The sequence below is a fragment of the Elaeis guineensis genome, chromosome 1, assembly GCF_000442705.2.
Source record: "Elaeis guineensis isolate ETL-2024a chromosome 1, EG11, whole genome shotgun sequence".
Lineage (NCBI taxonomy): Eukaryota > Viridiplantae > Streptophyta > Magnoliopsida > Arecales > Arecaceae > Elaeis > Elaeis guineensis.
In genome coordinates, this window is record NC_025993.2 from 3,517,771 (window position 1) to 3,535,239 (window position 17,469).

Below are 17,469 nucleotides of genomic sequence, written 5' to 3' on the forward strand. Positions count from 1 at the left end.
GAAAACGACAGCTTTCCGTTGGAGAAAATCCTACCGTATTCATCGCGGAAGATTTCCTCCCCTTCAAGACAAGGTCGAATCCTCTCCATCTCTTCTCGATCAGACGGATCAAAAAAAAACAATTATGGACTATTATCATAAGTTCTCAAGTCAAGGGACTGCTTCTAAATTATGTACCGTCATATACGACAAAGGAAACATTCTAATTTCCAATGAAGGCAGGGAGCAAATCGGAAAAAAAATCCCGCTCTGTAGTAAAAGGCCCCAAGGGCCAAGAAGCTCTTCATGGTAAATAGAAAGCGGAATTCCTTTGGAATTCTACTTTCGTTCTTCCCCTCTTTCTCGCCGGCTTGGTGGAGTCTCTCTTCACCTCCGTTTCCCCTCCATCTATAGGTTTTGGTGAGCTTTTCTTGGGGTTTGGTGCGTTTCTTTGGGTTTTCGGCTCGAATTCGAGGGGAAGTGATGGATTTGTGACCCTTGGAGGAGTTATTAAAGCAATCCTTCGCTTACATTCTTGCATGCAAGAAAAGAGATGGAGAGATTTGGTCTTAATTTGGACAAAATCGGAAGGTCTTAATTGATACCAAGATCCCCTCCTGCTGGTGGCGGAACTGGAGAATCTCCGGGCTTGGTCACCCTCCGACGTGATCCACATCGACCATCGCTTCGTCGCCCGCTTCCTCACCTCTGCCTTTACTCCCTTCTCATCTTCTTGGACGCCACCCAGGTCCGCTCCAAACCCGACCTCCGCTTCCCCCACCTCCGCTTCGAGTTCGCCCTCGTCTCCTTCTACACCGCCCACCACACCGCCTCTTGCCACGTCTTCTCTGCGGCATCGAGTTTCAAGAATCCTACGCCTTGGTCTCGGGAGTGCTTTGGAGTTTGGTTCCGAAGAGCTTAGGGGGAAAGGAAGCATCTTTTTGAGGTCTGTTTTGTGGTTTTGGTGCGTTTTGGGAAGGGGAAAGGGATAGGACAGATGAGGAAGACGAAGAAGAACAAGGAGGAGATAGCGGAAGACTACTGTTTCACTTGCAAGGATGGAGGACATCTTCGAGTGTGTGACTACAAGTGAGCTCGGTTTTTCTCCTTCTATTATTGTAGAAATTTGCTTAATGTTTGTATTAGGTTTCCTTTATTTGATCTTCGTCTCTATTTCTCTCTATTGGTTTGTATATATTTCAAATTTTGGATATTTGGGTGTGAAAAATATGACATGCATTTTTTTTAATATTTATAAATGTTTCGATATTACGTAATTAAATTTCTGCTCATTTTTCCCCTTTTTCCTATGCCCTACAATCGTACCTCTGGAGAAATGTATGTGCTTTTTTGAGTGGGGCTGCTTCTCTATGCCCCACCAGTTCCTACTGTTTAGCCCTTCCCGTATGGTGACTCGCATGCTAGTTTTGCTTGGTGGCACGGTAAATGTTGTGCTGCCAGTGTTTCCTCAAAGTAGTCTTTAGCATGCCTCCTGCATGAATTTCTTGTCCAGTTGAACTGCAAAATTAGTATGAGAAAGTTGTAGCAGTTTCATCGGCATTGTTTATCTTGTGTGCACACTTCAAGCATTAGAGGTAGCATGTCCATTTCTTACGTGACACTCGAGCATACTTTTGACCATTCATTTTTTACTGTTACATTGTTCATAATACAAACATTGCCATGTTCATTGGGAACTTGATTTCTGCATTTAGGAGAATGCAGACTCAATCTGTCTATATCTTTAATTAAGGAAAGTCACTGCTCATCTTGCTTGATGTTTGCTTCCAATGTCGGGTACCATGAAGAAATGCACCTGATTATACGCCAACTGTTGTTCATGTTGATCAAATTTAACAAACTTTCATGTATTGTCTATTAGTTGGGTGGCTTTTAAATTATACCTTCAATTGAAAATTTTATTGGTCATACTGCTCTTTAAAAACAAACAAAATTTATGCAGAGTCTTTTTATAAACCTTTACATGGAAGTGGCACACCTCCATATTGAAGCTAATGTTGTATAACATCCAGGCGCACATTCTTCTGGTTTTTGTCATTGTCCTTGAGTTAACCAAAGTTTGTATTGTTGTACTTCTTCCTCATCTTACCTTGCATGTTCTTACCATTCTCTTCCACCATGACGGAAAGAGACCAAAAGAGGAGGGGTCCCAATTGCATGCATTGTATTATACTAGTATTTGCATGAATCAGTTCCAACAAAAGGTACTCATCTGAGCAGAGAATCTATTAATGAGTTTTTATTTTTGACAAGGACTCAGTTTTAATATTGCTTTCTGTAGTTTAATTTCAATTTTCTGCTTGAAACTGTTAAAAGGAGGGGAATTATTTGAGTAAAATTCTAAAAGGTAAAGATAAGAGCTTCAGTCTTTCTTTTTTAAAAAATGACATAAGTTAAAAATATATTTTAAATGGTTTGGGTTCAAAACCAATTTGTGTACTAAAAATTATTCAGAATTAAACATATTCAGAAAAAAACTACAGAATTAGAAAAATGGGAAAAATTTAAAGTGTGAAACAAGTTAAAAATTTATTGAATTAATTTCAGCATAAAATATTCTATTTGATGATAAAGTCTTTATATAGACAGACAAGACATATAAGAGATAACTCTATGGCTTGAAGTCAGAAGCTATGAAAAAAGTAACTAGCTATCTAGATAGTACCTGAATATTCAAAGATATTCTTCATAAGAAAAAGAAAAGAAAATATGTACAAAATGACGTACATTCCTAGCCTCAGCTAAACTTTGCCAATCCTTGACCTGAATGATTCTACTTAAACTTTGAATAATGAATATGATTTCTAAAAACAATATGTAAGCAGACCTGGGCATGATAGCTGATGCAAATGCTAATAAAGCTATAACACAAAGCCACTTTTACCAAATGGAGCTCCGGGGCAATGACATTTAATTTTTTGATCTAGTGCTGTTGAATGTCTCAAAGTTGCTGCTAAGCCTAATATATCTAATACATAAAAAGATATTCATTGAACACATAATTATAAAAACTCAGAAATCTGTAAAGAAATTAAAACAATAAAGCTAATTAATTTTTTTTTTTGAATTTATAAGGGGATTTATTCTAGCAAAGCATGAATGTTAGCAAGTGCTATAAATATAATAATATCAATTAATCAGCTAAAATAATATGATCAGTAACTTAAATAAATGAATCCATTAGGCAACAGTACCAAATAAGAAATAATTATGAAACAGTTCGAATCAAGCATTTAGTCAAGGATCATTGAAAGGAAAGATTTACATTTATACAAGGATTGTTCTAGTATAGCTTAACAAGTTACCAAGTATGGTGCCAATTTTTACCTATGAGCCGTGCAATAATATTAATCTAACATGATTAGTAAGTTAAATAAGTCAGTAGGCAGGAATAATTGATGAAGAGTTGGGACTAAACAATTTGTCAATGGTCACAGGAACATTTGGTTTAAGTTGTCACTAAGCTAATGTTGTTAGGTTACCAACAGGAAAAACAAATGGGTTTGTAACATGCAAGCTGGACCCACCTGATACGTCAGGCTGCTGTTCCTAAAACCTGACTTCCTCAAAGTGACATCTTGATTAGCTTGAGCTGCTGAGGCCTAAGCAAATTGCTTGAGTGCCTGCTAAGTGGTCAAGCCACTGTCAGGGGCTGTTTGGGCCCTACATGGGATGCTTAGGGTACACCTAAGCCTAGGAGGCTTGGATAAGTGCCTGTAAAAATACCACTTATTGTGATACTTCCTGATTGTACTTGGAATTAAGCACTATTTTTCTTAGTGCTTATGCTTTTCTATGAAAACTCAATGGAATGCTGACATAAGACTTTAATACCTTCTTAGTATTGCTCTATTTTCATAGCTTTATTTCTACACCGGACAACTTTGCTTCTTTGAGCTTTATTAAATATCAGCAGTCTTTGGATCTTCGATGCCTAAAAGATTTGTCATCTTGTTCCCTCTTTGTTAAAATGAATGGTGGTTAAAGCGCTTGTTGTTGGACATGAAATTAGTTTTCATAAATCAGTCTGCTTGCTTTCTTTTGATAAAATTGGCCTTTATGCTTCCCTTGTGAAGGTTATTCATATTAAGCTTTCTAGGTGGCGTGAGTATTTCTGTTTGATATTGGTGTCCACTCAATGTCTTTTGTGGGAAAGCCTGCATGCTAGAACTTTCAGATTGGTCATGCTACTTAGTCCCAAGTTGTTATCAGAAATGATTAAGTTAGAAAAAATGGATTCTGATCTTTCATACTTAAACTATAGTAGGCATTTATTCCTCATAAATAATGAAATTTGCATTTTGCTTGGTTCTTTGACCATATTTAGTTGTTCATGTTTGTCTTATTATTTGCTTAGATTCTACAAGTACATTGCATAGGAAAACTAAAAGTTGTTGGGGCTTCATTAGCTAGAACTGTAGAAAGAAGTTATGCATTATGATTTTTGGACTGTTTGCTAACTGGATCACAAGATAAAAATTTCCTAAAGGCTACAGATCTGAGCCAGATCTGAGTAGACTAACAAATATGAAAATTTTGGAATACAGAGCAAGATACTAAGAAAAAAAAAAACAGGTGAAAAGGAGAATAGAGTAGCAGAAGAGAGGAGAAGAGGAAGAGGGTTGCACTGCTAGAATACCAGGCCATGCACCCTATCATTTGCCAATATTAGGGCAGTGGTAGTCTAGGGTATTTCATAAGGGGGTAAATTAGTAGTTGATGAGTCCATTAGTTTTTGTGAAATTTAGTTTTAACTTATGCATTTATTATATTGTTTAAAACAAAAGAATCATTAAATTTATGAAAACTTGAAGTGGATTGAACTATAGTACTATGCTGGTCCATATCATATTGGTATTCCTCTTGGTAACATGACATATGTTTACATGGTATTGCATCTCACTTTTCCCATGCCAACACCAACAGACATATCATTTGTTGGTAAACCATATGGTAAGGTACCTATACGGATACTTGTACTTGGAGTTTAAACCATGCATATGATGCTCACAATGCTGTAACATAGTTCATGAATGAGATTATATGAGCAAAAAATAAGAGGGTGCACCTTGTGCAGGAGAAGTACTTTTCTGTTAATAATCAATTCCCATGTCCCATAAAGGAAGCAGGATCAAAAACAAATCTAGAGGAATGATAATCAAATTTTGGCAATTGGCATGAATAATGAAAACACATTAGCGAGAAATGAGATGTTGCCCCTAACAGGAAACAAGACTAGTTTTCATAAGTTCATTTCCAACATATGTAGGATCACATGTAAATTTTTGTTTTCATTGCTTTCTCATTTTTTTTTATTCTCACTTTTTTCTCAGCCTCCTCCCTTGTACCCAACTCCTCCCCCACTTATGCGTCCTTTACTTATATGATATAGGCCAAAGAGTCTAGATCATGGACTATCATACCACCTTGAACTGCCTGGTTCAAAGTGTTCTGTATCATTCCTGGTTGGAAATGGTATAAAAATTGTATTAGGGTCACTATAGGCCTCATACTGACCCGTATCAAACTTGCCGAGGCATACCAAGGTGAATTGGGGTGTGCATTGATCCATACTGAGACATGCTGAGATAAAGCAAGAAAAATGGCTTGAGAGCTGTCTTAGTATGGGGTGTGTACTGTCTCACATTGATCTGTACCATACTGAATTGGTAACGTATGGGTATGATACTTGATACCAAGATTGTGGACCTTGGCCTCGATATTATTAAATTATTGAAATCTTGGTGATGGAGGTCCTTATCTGCTATAAGGTCTTTCCAAATAGTTTTAACCTTATTGCTGAGTCAGGTATAATAACAACTGCAGTGGGTCCCACTTAATTCCATTTGTTATCTCCTAAAATTCTGGTACCATGAAAATGGGAAGCGGAGTTAAAAGATACTTACGGGAATCAATATTTGTTTGTAATTGATTACATTGATAGAGGTAAATCCAGATGGACCCTACTCTATTATTACGAGATTTTTCTGAAATTTCTCTTGAACTATTGGGGCAAGTAACCTCCTTTCCCTTGCATTACTATTGGATGAGGGATACTGGTAATGTGTATATACGACATAAGTACACCTATTTAAGATGCTTGCTAACTTTATGTCTACTACCACTACTATAAGGCCTGGTCAGGGCCATTCAATGGATCCCTTACATGGCCTAGGCAATTAGGCAGCCATCTAGGAAGGAAAAGTTTGAAAGGCTGTAAAAGATACATGTGATGTTTATATATGGTACATCCTCTTAAATAAAACCCTTGCTCATCATACATGGCACAACAAATGTTTTCTGTATTCAATGAATGGAAGAACTAAAGGATAAGAGAAGCAATAGCAATAGCTTGCTGGCTACTGTAGCAATAGTAAGCAGTAGATGGTAGTAGTTGCAGGGCCAGCACTCAGCTATTGAGGTGGAAATGTAGTAGCTAGACAAGAAAGGAGGGACAGAGAAACAAGGCACCAGGAGGATTTAGGGAGAGGAGGGAGGAGTAGGAGAAGGCAGAAATGGAAGAGGAAGAGGAGGAGGAAGAAGAAGAAGAATCAGCCAACTAATGCAACATTTTCTATTACGTGTATGTTAAATTAGCTCATAGATCGAGTGCAGGAATGTTTCTACCATAGAAATCACAAGTATTCTACAATTAATCTCCTCTCCGACAACCACTTGGTTGGTGGCTGGGGCAGGGAAACAAATAGACAAACAACCTAACAAGGCAAAGCTTGCAAGATGGAGGAGCCAGTCGGGAATTGGAAAAGGTTGGGAATACCAAGCAGCTTAGGCCTAGGCGACCCAGCCAACTAATGTACCAAGGTATCTGCCTGTGCCTCTAGGTGAACACCTTTAACAACATTTTGTATAACATGTATGTTAAATTAGCTCACAGACTGAGTGCAAGACATTCCTGCCATAAATCAAAAGTATTCTACCATTAATCCTTCAACTCAATTGTACGCAAGGTTTGAAGTACTAAAGTATGGGGAGTCCTGTTCAGGTTTCGGCACAGTGCATAACGTAATACACTCCCTTGTCGACTCATAATCTGTCAATATGGCACGGACAGCACATGGTACTTGCTGCGGGACATACCTTAGTATGCCTCATGAAGTATCATGGTACAATCAGTTTTTTGAACCTTGATTGGACCAACGAGAAAAACCAACAAAACATTTTTTTAACATTTTTGTCATCATTTTGAAATTTAATGAGGATTTTATGCATGGGGCAAATATCAATTTCTTTTTTTGGGAAAAGGAGGGAGTGCTGAAATCCACCGACTGGGAGAAAGAGCTTACAAAGAGAAGGTTCCCGACTAAGCACTCGAGTTGGCCCTTAGTCTGTCACTTATAGTGGTAAACTTTGGGCGAACCAAAAGCAACATGAATAAAGAAGGGACCCAATTGGAACAGTGAGTAATGGTAATCTTAATGACGTAAAGAGGAGGCTTGTGATTTTTAAGGAAGGATTTAATGTTCCTCTCATTTCAAATGCTTCAAGTGATTGTGATGAATAGTTGACCCCATGCATTTTTAGGATCTTGTGGAATATTCATAATTTCTCACTCTGTAAGCGAATACTAAGGATAGATACAGAGAAAATGTGGCTCTAGACGGTATTAGTGAACAAGCCCTCTGAAAGAAGGTGATCCGCAGTCTTTGTGGTGGAGTCCCACATCAAAAATCTAAAACAAACATGTTCCCTAACTCTTCCTGCAATGAAGTATTTCCTTAGTAGCAAGCCATATAAAAATTCTGACCATAATAAGGACAATAACTTTCCATGTGGGGAAAAAGTTTAGTTGAGGACTCTTCTGTGGTTGAGGAACTGTTAAAAATGATTACATTGAGAATATCCCTGAAGAATCATATATCCAACAATATAGGTTCCTTTCGGATGCTAGTAGAGCACCTTAGAGAAACTCAAAAATTTGGACTTCCACCAGTAGATAATTTTTCAAGGGGAGATCTAGGGAGTGGTTTTGACTAATATTTGAAGCAAATCATTATGATGCTATTGTCGCATTGTCATTCTAGTATCCTTTGTTGAGGCTTCGGAAAGTGCTGCTGCTCAACTAACCATCTACCTTTTGAAAACCAAACAAACCTTATTGCCTATGGCAAGAGAGAGCGTGGTCTAGAGATTTAAATTCGTTCCAAGCTTGCAATGCTTTAAAGATCTTAACAATTCTTGTAGAGTTTGTGTTTACTATAATTAGAGGCAAGAGTAAATTTATGCTAAAGTGCAAGCAACTTTTTTTTGGGATTTCCATGTCAACAAAGTCATCAAATACCGAGTCTATGAAGCACAAAAATGCATATGTCAACACGGCAAACCTTGAAAATTAGGAGTTTGGGAAGGTCTGGTTGGTGCAGTCACTATGCTTAGAACTCTCAATATCTTGGTTAAGGGGGATACAAAGATGGTGATCACTTGGATTTTTTGAGGCACCCATTTTGTTAGATGGACACCCTATGTCGGGAGACTTGAGGAAGCTGATATCGACCTTGTTTAAGGTAGCTCATGTCTATAGGGAGGCTAACAATGCAACAGACTAGGTGACCTCATATGTCGCAAATTATACTAGCATAGTGATATGGGAATCACTCTTAACGGCACCCCTGCTTGTACGTGATTTTGTATTCTAATGCTAGTGGCTATACTTTTGTTAGGGTAGTGTAATTGTGCCGCATCACCAAAAAAAGGTAGGATATTGTATTAACTAGGATACCAAATATATACATATTTTATACTTACATATACGCACATATTCATACGTAAATATGATACATATATGTGCATATATTCATGTATGTATTTATGTATGTATACAAATGTTCATATGACCATAGTAGGCTATCAAAGTAACATTGTCTGTAGACTCCGTACTTTATATGAAAGTATCAACTTCCAGAATCTCATCATTTAGTCATTATTTAATTTCATAGACCTAATCTCCATATTTCATATTGTTATGTTAATGCCATGACTTTGAAATTTACCATTCATTATTATAGGGTTAACATTTTCTTCCAAAAAAAAGGAAAATGCCACCTTCATATTTGAACGTATTTGAGAAGCATCTCAAGAGTATTTTGGATATATTGAGAGCAAGGATTGCTGAATCAGAATCGCATGTCGTGCTGGCTGGTTGGTAGTACGGTTTGGTACGGTTCCGTATCGGTCCGTGCTGGGCTGAACTGACAGGGCAGAGAAGGGGAGAGCGAGAAAAAAGAGTGGAAGAGAGAGAGAGGGAGGGGGAGAAGGAGAGGGAGAAAAAGAGGGCCTCTACAGGCCGTCGGAGGTCGTCCGAGCTCTTGCTGAGCTCGATAAGGCAGAGGGAGGGAAGGATCAAAGGAGAGAGGGGGAGATCCTCCTTACCGGGTGTCTGGAGGTTGTTGGAGGTCTTTGGACAGACGGCGCCGCCGCCACAATGTCTCTGATGGCTGGCGAGCAAGCGACGAAGGGCGGCTGAGGTCGGAGGAGCTGGGGAGGGCCTTCGTGGTGGAATAGGAGTTCACCCCTGTTCTATGTTTTTTTTTTCGAGTTTTATTGCATGAAATTGGCAACACAGCCATATTTTATCATTTTTGGTTGCAGACTTCAACTGAATTTTTTTTAAAAAAAAGATAAAGTACGGTGAAGTTGACAACTGAATTATTTATTTCGCATGATGAAATCCAAAAAAATACGGAACAGGGGCGAATCCCTATTTTGTAGCGGAGGCCCTTCTCGGCTCCTTTGGCCTCGATCACCCTTGCTGCTTGCTCACTGGTCGTCGGAGACATCATGGCGGCATTGTCATCCATTCGGAGACTTTTGACAGTCTTCGGATATCCGATCTCTCTATCACTTCCTCTCTTTTTTCTCTCTTCTTTCGAGATGGTTGTCGTGCCATTTTCTATGTCGGAATTGGATCGGTTTCCCACCGGTATGGCTCGGCATGGCCAAAACTGTCTAGTTTGGGATGGTTCGAAAAATGTTGATTGAGAGTGCTTTTTTTTGTTTTTTATCTTTTTTTTTTGATAGACCAGACGAATCACACAAGTCCAGTATGAATACATCTAACAAAATCAGAATATAAAATGATGCGGAAGGGGAGTGATATGGTCAAATAATCAACCCATAACATATTTTCAGAGTACTCAGCAACAAAAGAGGCAATCCAGTCCGCAGCTTTCTTTGCCTCTTGGTAGACATGACTAGCCTAGAAGACGTTACAGTCCCTCGCAAAATGCCAAATGTCCTATAGGAAGGGATGCCCAACCGCTGCGTTAAATTGCCTCTGGATCTGACCAACCATTGTAGCTGAGTCCCTCTTTAGGTGGATACACTTAGCCCGCAACCAAAGTCTAGCATAGCTAAGTCCAGCCCAAGCAGCCCTCAACTTAGCTCCAGGGATTGTAGTGTCATGTATTTGACTACCACTAGTAGCAATGAATCGAGAGTCGGGGCCTCTGATCACAAAACCATTGTCTCCGCTGTAGCCACTATCAGACACACTATGATCAAAGTTCACCTTAAGGAAGCACGGGGGTGGGGCTCCTAGGTGATAAATATCATCGGGTTGCTGTAAGAGCTGAAAATGATACAAATATAGAAGATGCATTTGAGAAGTGTCCGACACATATAGGAGACATATCGAGTTTTGGTATGCTCGGTATGAGGTCAGTTTAGCGTATCGTTACTAGTATGATATTGCTATGCTCGATACATTGCAGTATAGACAAGTATGTGTCTTATGTATCCAAAATGGAGGCAACATCTGATTTGAAGTATCTTGCTTCTTAACTGATTGTTAGTTCAAGTCCAGGGAATGCTTTAAGGTAGCTTGAACATAAACATGATTTTAAAAGGGAAAGAAAAAAATTGTATATAGTAAGGTCCATCTCTCTCCCTCAAGGGTTAGCATGTTATGTTTTTGACTTTCCGGTCTCTTGTCTGCCTACTCAAAAAAGCATTACCAATCATGTTGGGAATCTACTCAATGAAAGAAGATCCTATAGTAAGTTAGAGGAAGTGCATTTGTCATGGACAAAACAAGAAACAGGAACCCCCTCTAGAGGCATCATCCCTTATGGTTTGAGGTACCCCGGAACGGACGCATACCAGTCACATACTGACATGATGTGTAATATCAACTCAGGTGTGTCAATATGCCTCCATACAGAATGCTGTACATAACTTGGTATGCCTTGATAAGGGGTGTGTTATATCATGGAACAGTTGATTCAGCCATATATTTAACAAAGTCTTTCTTAAGGTTTGATAGGAGCTCAAAGTACTTAAGGATTTTGTCTGTCTAGGCATGAAAGAGAAATTGTCGTTTGACCATTTGAAGTTTAAATGCCACCAAAGGAAGCACAACTATTAGGCCCAATATTGGTTGACTTAAGCAGCAATATTCAAGCTATAGAAATTTCATCACTAGATTTTGGTAATATGGGGAATAAGTTGCTACATGTGTTGCACCTATCAATTGGCTTTACAGAATTATATCTTTGTAACTATATTCACATGTCATTTTATGTTGGCAAGGACCTACTTCATAGTCTATTCTGAGCTTACAGATTTTGTCAAATTATGTTATTATGGGTCTAAAACTTTGTATTGAGGCCTTTTAACAAGTTTGGAATGTAGAATCGTCTTTCTTTCTTTCTTTTTCTTAGTTTGTTTGATATGATTGAGATTTGATTTATTTAGGTCACAATCCGAGCTGCTTTTAGGATAAGTTTGTTGAACCCTATGAACAAGCATGTGAATTTGTTAGAAAACTCCAAATTTTGAATTGCGATAATGTTTTCTTCTTGTTAGCTAAATTTGTTTCTATGGATTTAATGCTTGCTTGCTGCTGAGTTAGATGACGTTTCTTATTTATATTATATTGCTTTCTCAACTTTTAACTACAAGTAAAATGGCACACTGTTTATGTCCTATTACTCTTGCAAGTTGCTGTGTTGGCAATGGGTTGGGTTGGGTCAAGAAACCCACTACTTGGACCTGGGTAATTTGGCGAATGTGAAGCTGGCCCATCTATTGCATATTAACCCAAACCCAGCTTGCAGATCCACTTACAAAAGGAGGGGAACAGGGGAGGGCGAGGAATATGTGTAGTTTGCTATTCTTGGGGAAGTTGCAGCTACCACTTAACAATTTGTAAAAAGGTCAGCAGAGGCAGTTACAATGGGTTGGTGGAGCCTTTGGTGCAAGGGGTTTAGTGGTAGGTTAGGGTTTCAGCGGGAGAGATAGGAGTTATTTTTAGGGGTTATAAAGAAAATGTAGCATTGTTTTAACACTAGATTATTAGTTTTAAGTCTTCATTCTGTTATATTCTTCTTCTTCTTCCAAAACATGCTTTAATCTTTTCTATTATTTTAAACTAAAATATGTAAAATCTTGATGAAAGACATGTTATGAAAAGGGTGATGAAGGAATATGACTTGATGGTACAAATCAATCCTTAGGTGTAAGAAAAAAATTGAGGTACCCAGATGGAGATGGGGCATTGCCATGAGCAGGTTCATGGTTGCAAAAGTTTTCCTTAATAAAATTAACATTGTTGAAGAGTTGGTTACTTTGGCAGAGCTAATGGTTTTCACAAAATTGATGCATCATTGAAAGCAAGCCATGATGAACAAGGTTATATCTGATCAGTAATCCATGGGTAACAAAAAATAGATATTATAAAGGGAAATCAAGCTGCCAGGAGATATGAAAGAGTGCCCAGTTATATACTAATTTAAAATGGAGAAATACATAATATAGTTGAAGGATTTTTTTTTTTTTTTTAAAATCTTCCTTCCTTTCTTTCTTTTTGGGTATTTTTGTGTTTAAGGTTTATATGATTCAAATTAGGGAAGATTAAAATTATTAGGACTCTGAAAAAGATTCCTTTTAGAAACCTAAAGAATATGGGAACCTATTAAGTGGGTTGTTGTGAAAAGAGACCCCTCTTTGAATGTCGTATTTTTTGAGGAAGCAACAATAGCAAGAGAACATGATTAGCTATCATGAAAAAGAAGGGCATTGGATTAAAATAAAAAAAAATCAAGGTGGGGTTGTTGGTGGTGGTGGGGGGTGGGGGGCGGTGGCGCTGGCATGGCAGGCATGGGAGGGCAAGCTAAGGTTTGGAGGGCGCACTCCATACGGAACAAGCATTACATGGAGAAGGTTCTGATCCTGGAGGAGCCATAGTCTCCCTTGAAATAAACATTGCTCTGCCCCTGGCTTGGTTGGGTAAAATAGGGAGAGGTGGAGGGACGGAGAGGAGAAGAGGGTGGGAGGATTGAGCATTTGGGTTTGGACAGGCTAGGTGTTGGTTAAGAGAGAGTTGGATTAGGGGTGGTTTTATGAGATAGGTAGTTCCTGTGGAAATAGGGAGGAGGGGGTGAGACTTCTGACTTTAGAGAGAGAGAGAGAGGTGCTTGGGGAAGTAGGCGAATACCTAGGCCTAACACCTACAGGAAGGTTTTGGAGAGAGGAAAATGCGGAATAACAGTCTCTGAAACTACATCTTTTTTTCCTTTTTCTTTTTTCCCCATTTTTAAAGAAGGGACACGTGATTGGAGGGACATAATGAAACTCATGATTTTTCCTTGTCTTTCACCAAAGTAACTACTCCACCTAAACAAATCCCGTGCCTCTTGAACTCTTAACACTTGGGATTCCCCTATTGACAAAAAAGGGTATGGGAAAAGGCCCTGAAACTGATCAGGTTACTTGGTTAGTCGCAGACAACCCAAAGCTTGGCCCACACATTGAAATACTACACGCAGCCTTGTTATTTCAAATGATTTTGAGTTGAAGATTGCCATTCCAACAAGTGGTTTTGTTTCGACTTATTTCGTGTGAGTTAGTAGTACATACACTAGTTATCACAAAGATCATTGTCGAAGTTTCATGAACTGGTATTAAGGTTTGGGAAGAAAGAGAATTTATTAGTCATGAGGAAAGTTGCTAGTAATGCATAAAAACCAAAAATCATTATATGCTTTTGTGGGATTCAATTATTAAATATCTAAAACTTGTATTACATGGCTTAGTATCATGATTATTAATGGATGGTTAATTTTAGAAAACTATGTGCTTCAGGGAATTCAATAAAATAATGTGTTTTACATTGACCCAATGTCATATCATCCAAACTTCAAGAAACTTGTTAACATAGTAATTGCTCCTTATAAAAGGGGTAGAATTTGCCACTTCAAAACTTCAACATAATAAACTGGTAGTCCATAGACCTTTTGCAACTATTGACAATTTGACATAAACTTTGTGATCAGGCTCAAGTTATTCAACCACACCCTCTTCAATGACTTGGTTATTGTTTTTGCTGAATTAGGCACTTGTTTTCTGTTATGTAACCTAGTGTTCACCAATTATTCTGTTCACTTTTGCTTTGATGACCTAATCTACTCATTCCCACTGAACCTCCTCATCAAGGATCATTTTAATCTAGTTTTATAACTGACTTAATCATCTTTCGTTCAACATCCATATTAACGCATAATAGTCAATTACAACTTCCTTTTGGATGCATACCGTAATCTCTTTAAAATGCCATGGATTGTCTGGTTGCCTTTTAATGCCAAAATGCACACTCGCCATGTTAGATGCTTTTATGGTAGCATAATATGGTAGGTCTATTAATGTTTATATTATGCTTTATACATTATGGGGACTTCAGCTGGGATTACATGGTTATGATGATCTCCATTTAATGCCAAAATGCATACTGGAGCATATCTTCCTCATTGGTCTTTTTTGTGATAGCTTTAAATGATACAGTTATTCATACTTATATGATGCCTTATATGTAAAGTTGCTTACTACATTGTTCAATTCCTTTGACAGCCATGTTCAAAGTTGCTGTTGTTGTAAACTGACACGAGAAACGCCACACAGACTTAAAGAACTTATCAGCAATAATGCATAAAAATAACAGGAAGCAGAGTAAAGAGTACAGAAGTTAATTTGTTCACCTTGATGGTTTTTTCAGTGTTCAAAGAAGATAATTCCCTTTGTTTGGTTAACAAGACGATAACCCCTTTAAAGAGCCCCCTTTAGATATTCCTTATAACATTTTACTATAACTTGATATTCTACACATTTTTAACAATATCAGATCAAGTTATTAATGTCCATCCTAAAATGGTATCTGATGAGTTTATTCATGTCTGGTAGCAGGCTTAGTGAAACCAATGATATCCAATTACTGTGGGGCAATCAACAGTTGGCATTAAGCCATTCCTCATGTTGATTCAATACATTCACGGGTACTGGGTTCAGTTACCAGTACACAATTTCTCCATATGTCAACCAATTTTGTGTAAAGTTGGCATTACAAATAGATCTGCTCGATCCTTCTGCCGAACCTTCTTGAATTTTTGAGTCATTCTCCACAGAACTCCAATTTGACAATAAAGGCATAGTTATTTGGTCGAATGATTGATATCTGTTAGTTACATGAAGTATGCATATTTTGGAGCTTTTGGTTTCGGCGATAGTGATTATGAAAATATGCATGTATTAATATGCATAGTATGTGTATCTTCTCTAAGATAATAATTGCATATGCCAAAACTTTAGTAGTACAAAAGGTTTATGCATAATATGCATCACATATTGCTAAATCAGCTTTCTTTTTGTATCAGATTTGGATTAATTGATATCAATTCTTTATTGATTTATTTGGACCTTCTGTTTTACTGAACCTTCAACTTGATAAATGTCTGGTCTACCAAAAATTATCGTTCATCAATATGATGCATTTGTAAAACTTAGAAAAGCATTTTTTTTCTTGGGCAACAATCTTTATATTCCCCTCAAAAAGGTTGGTGTTCTTTATATCTCAGAATCATGCTGATTTTCTTTTTTCCAGGAATTGTCTTAAATCTTACCATCCTCAGTGTGTGGGGAAGGATCCTTCCTTCTTGGAGACAGATGAACGTTGGACTTGTGGTTAGTAATTTCCTGTAGTTCTTCACATCTTTGTTTATCAATTAGTTTTCTAAACTTATCTGGATTTGAGACATGATATTTTAATCTTTTCTTTGACATCACTTTTATAGGATAGTTTGGTGCATTATGAATGTTGTCCAATCTATTATAAATTCATTGTGTGGGAAACAGTGCCAATGGATTCAATCACCAAAATCTGAGTAAGAATTTTTTGATTTAAGCAGTATGGGAACCAGAATAATTGATTTGCTGCTTATCAAGCTCTGTCAATCACATATTTGTTATTGTAGGTTTAAGAAAATTGATCTGGTGGTTTTTACATACAGAAATAATGTCCAATGCAAAAATTGTATGTAGCTGTCAGACCATGTGAAAGTATTAAATGACTATCATCTCTTTTATGTGATAGGATGGCATTTGTGCTTCATATGCCAAAAGAGCTCAAGTTTCCAATGTTTTTGTTGTCCAAGCTCAGTATGCCGCAATTGTATCAGAGAAGCTGAGTTTGTGCAGGTGAAAAAGAAGATGAAGGGCTTCTGCAATAATTGCTTAAAGCTGGCAATTCTGATAGAGGAAAATATTGATGTTGACTCTGATGGGGTAACACTACTAAATAAGCCTCGGCAAATTCTTAATTGTCTACTATAATTCTATTGTTTTGATCTTTGTTATTTTTGCCTTAACCTTGTCAAATTTTTCACTTGTTTTCTATTCATATATGCTTGGCTTCTATTAGCTTAGAAAATCCCATGAAGATATTTGGCAAAAAGAGAAAAAAAAAGAAGAAAATGATAAACATGACGTGATGTATTTTCAAGTTTGAACATAATGCAAAAAGAAAGCACCGATAGAAACTAAATATCATAATAATAATTGATCGATTATTCATGAGACATTCTGCAATTCCAATCAAAAAGAGATATTTTCTGATCAGATTTGTCGAGAACAACTTGGTTTCATCACACAATGATCCAGAAGAGAGGAAAGGCATGGCTGTACATAAAACCTAACATTATCTGTTGCCAAGTCTAACTCAGTCCCATGAACACAATAAAGTGATAAACATTTAAAAAAACTTTGGAGAGAGGATTTTATCTTCATCAATGAAGTCCTTCCAGGGAACTTTTAATGAGAGTTGAGGCTTTTTGTTGTTGTTATTGTTGTTGTTATTGGAAACATGAAGGGAGACATAGATATTTCAGTATTAGAGGTGTAATCAAATAGACGTGCTGCAGACTTGAAAAGAAAATTGGAAAAAAGAAAGAGATGATATACAGAACATAGTCACAACAACTGCTTTCTCATTTTCATTTCTTCTAGTCTTCTTCTTTGACTCCTGCATGGGTAGAATCTAGAAAAGATACATAAAATATTGAACCAAATTTGCGGAGGCTTTACATGGGACTAGCCTGTTTAGTATTTTGCAAAAGCGACATCAAGCTCATGCTATTGAGGAAAGAGAAATCTTATAAATTCTACACTAGTGAATTGTTTGTGATTTTG

General features: G+C 37.5%; 1 protein-coding gene across 19 annotated transcripts in view; it reads left to right on the top strand.

Annotated features, from left to right (window-relative positions):
* The first annotated feature begins 249 nt into the window (after positions 1-249).
* The window catches only part of LOC105034417 (uncharacterized protein At5g08430), a 60,335-nt gene continuing 43,115 nt past the window's right edge, over positions 250-17,469 (top strand). For 4 of the 19 annotated variants that reach the window (XM_029262389.2, XM_029262390.2, XM_029262394.2 and 1 more), the window contains exons 1-3: positions 256-1,068; positions 15,887-15,966; positions 16,376-16,566. In XM_029262389.2, the coding sequence (XP_029118222.2) occupies positions 977-1,068; positions 15,887-15,966; positions 16,376-16,566 (363 nt within the window). In that variant the 5' untranslated portion in view covers positions 256-976. Of the gene's footprint in view, positions 1,069-15,886; positions 15,967-16,375; positions 16,567-17,469 lie in introns of all 19 variants that reach the window. The other 15 variants (XR_012141249.1, XR_012141257.1, XM_029262399.2 and 12 more) reach the window with 7 other exon arrangements.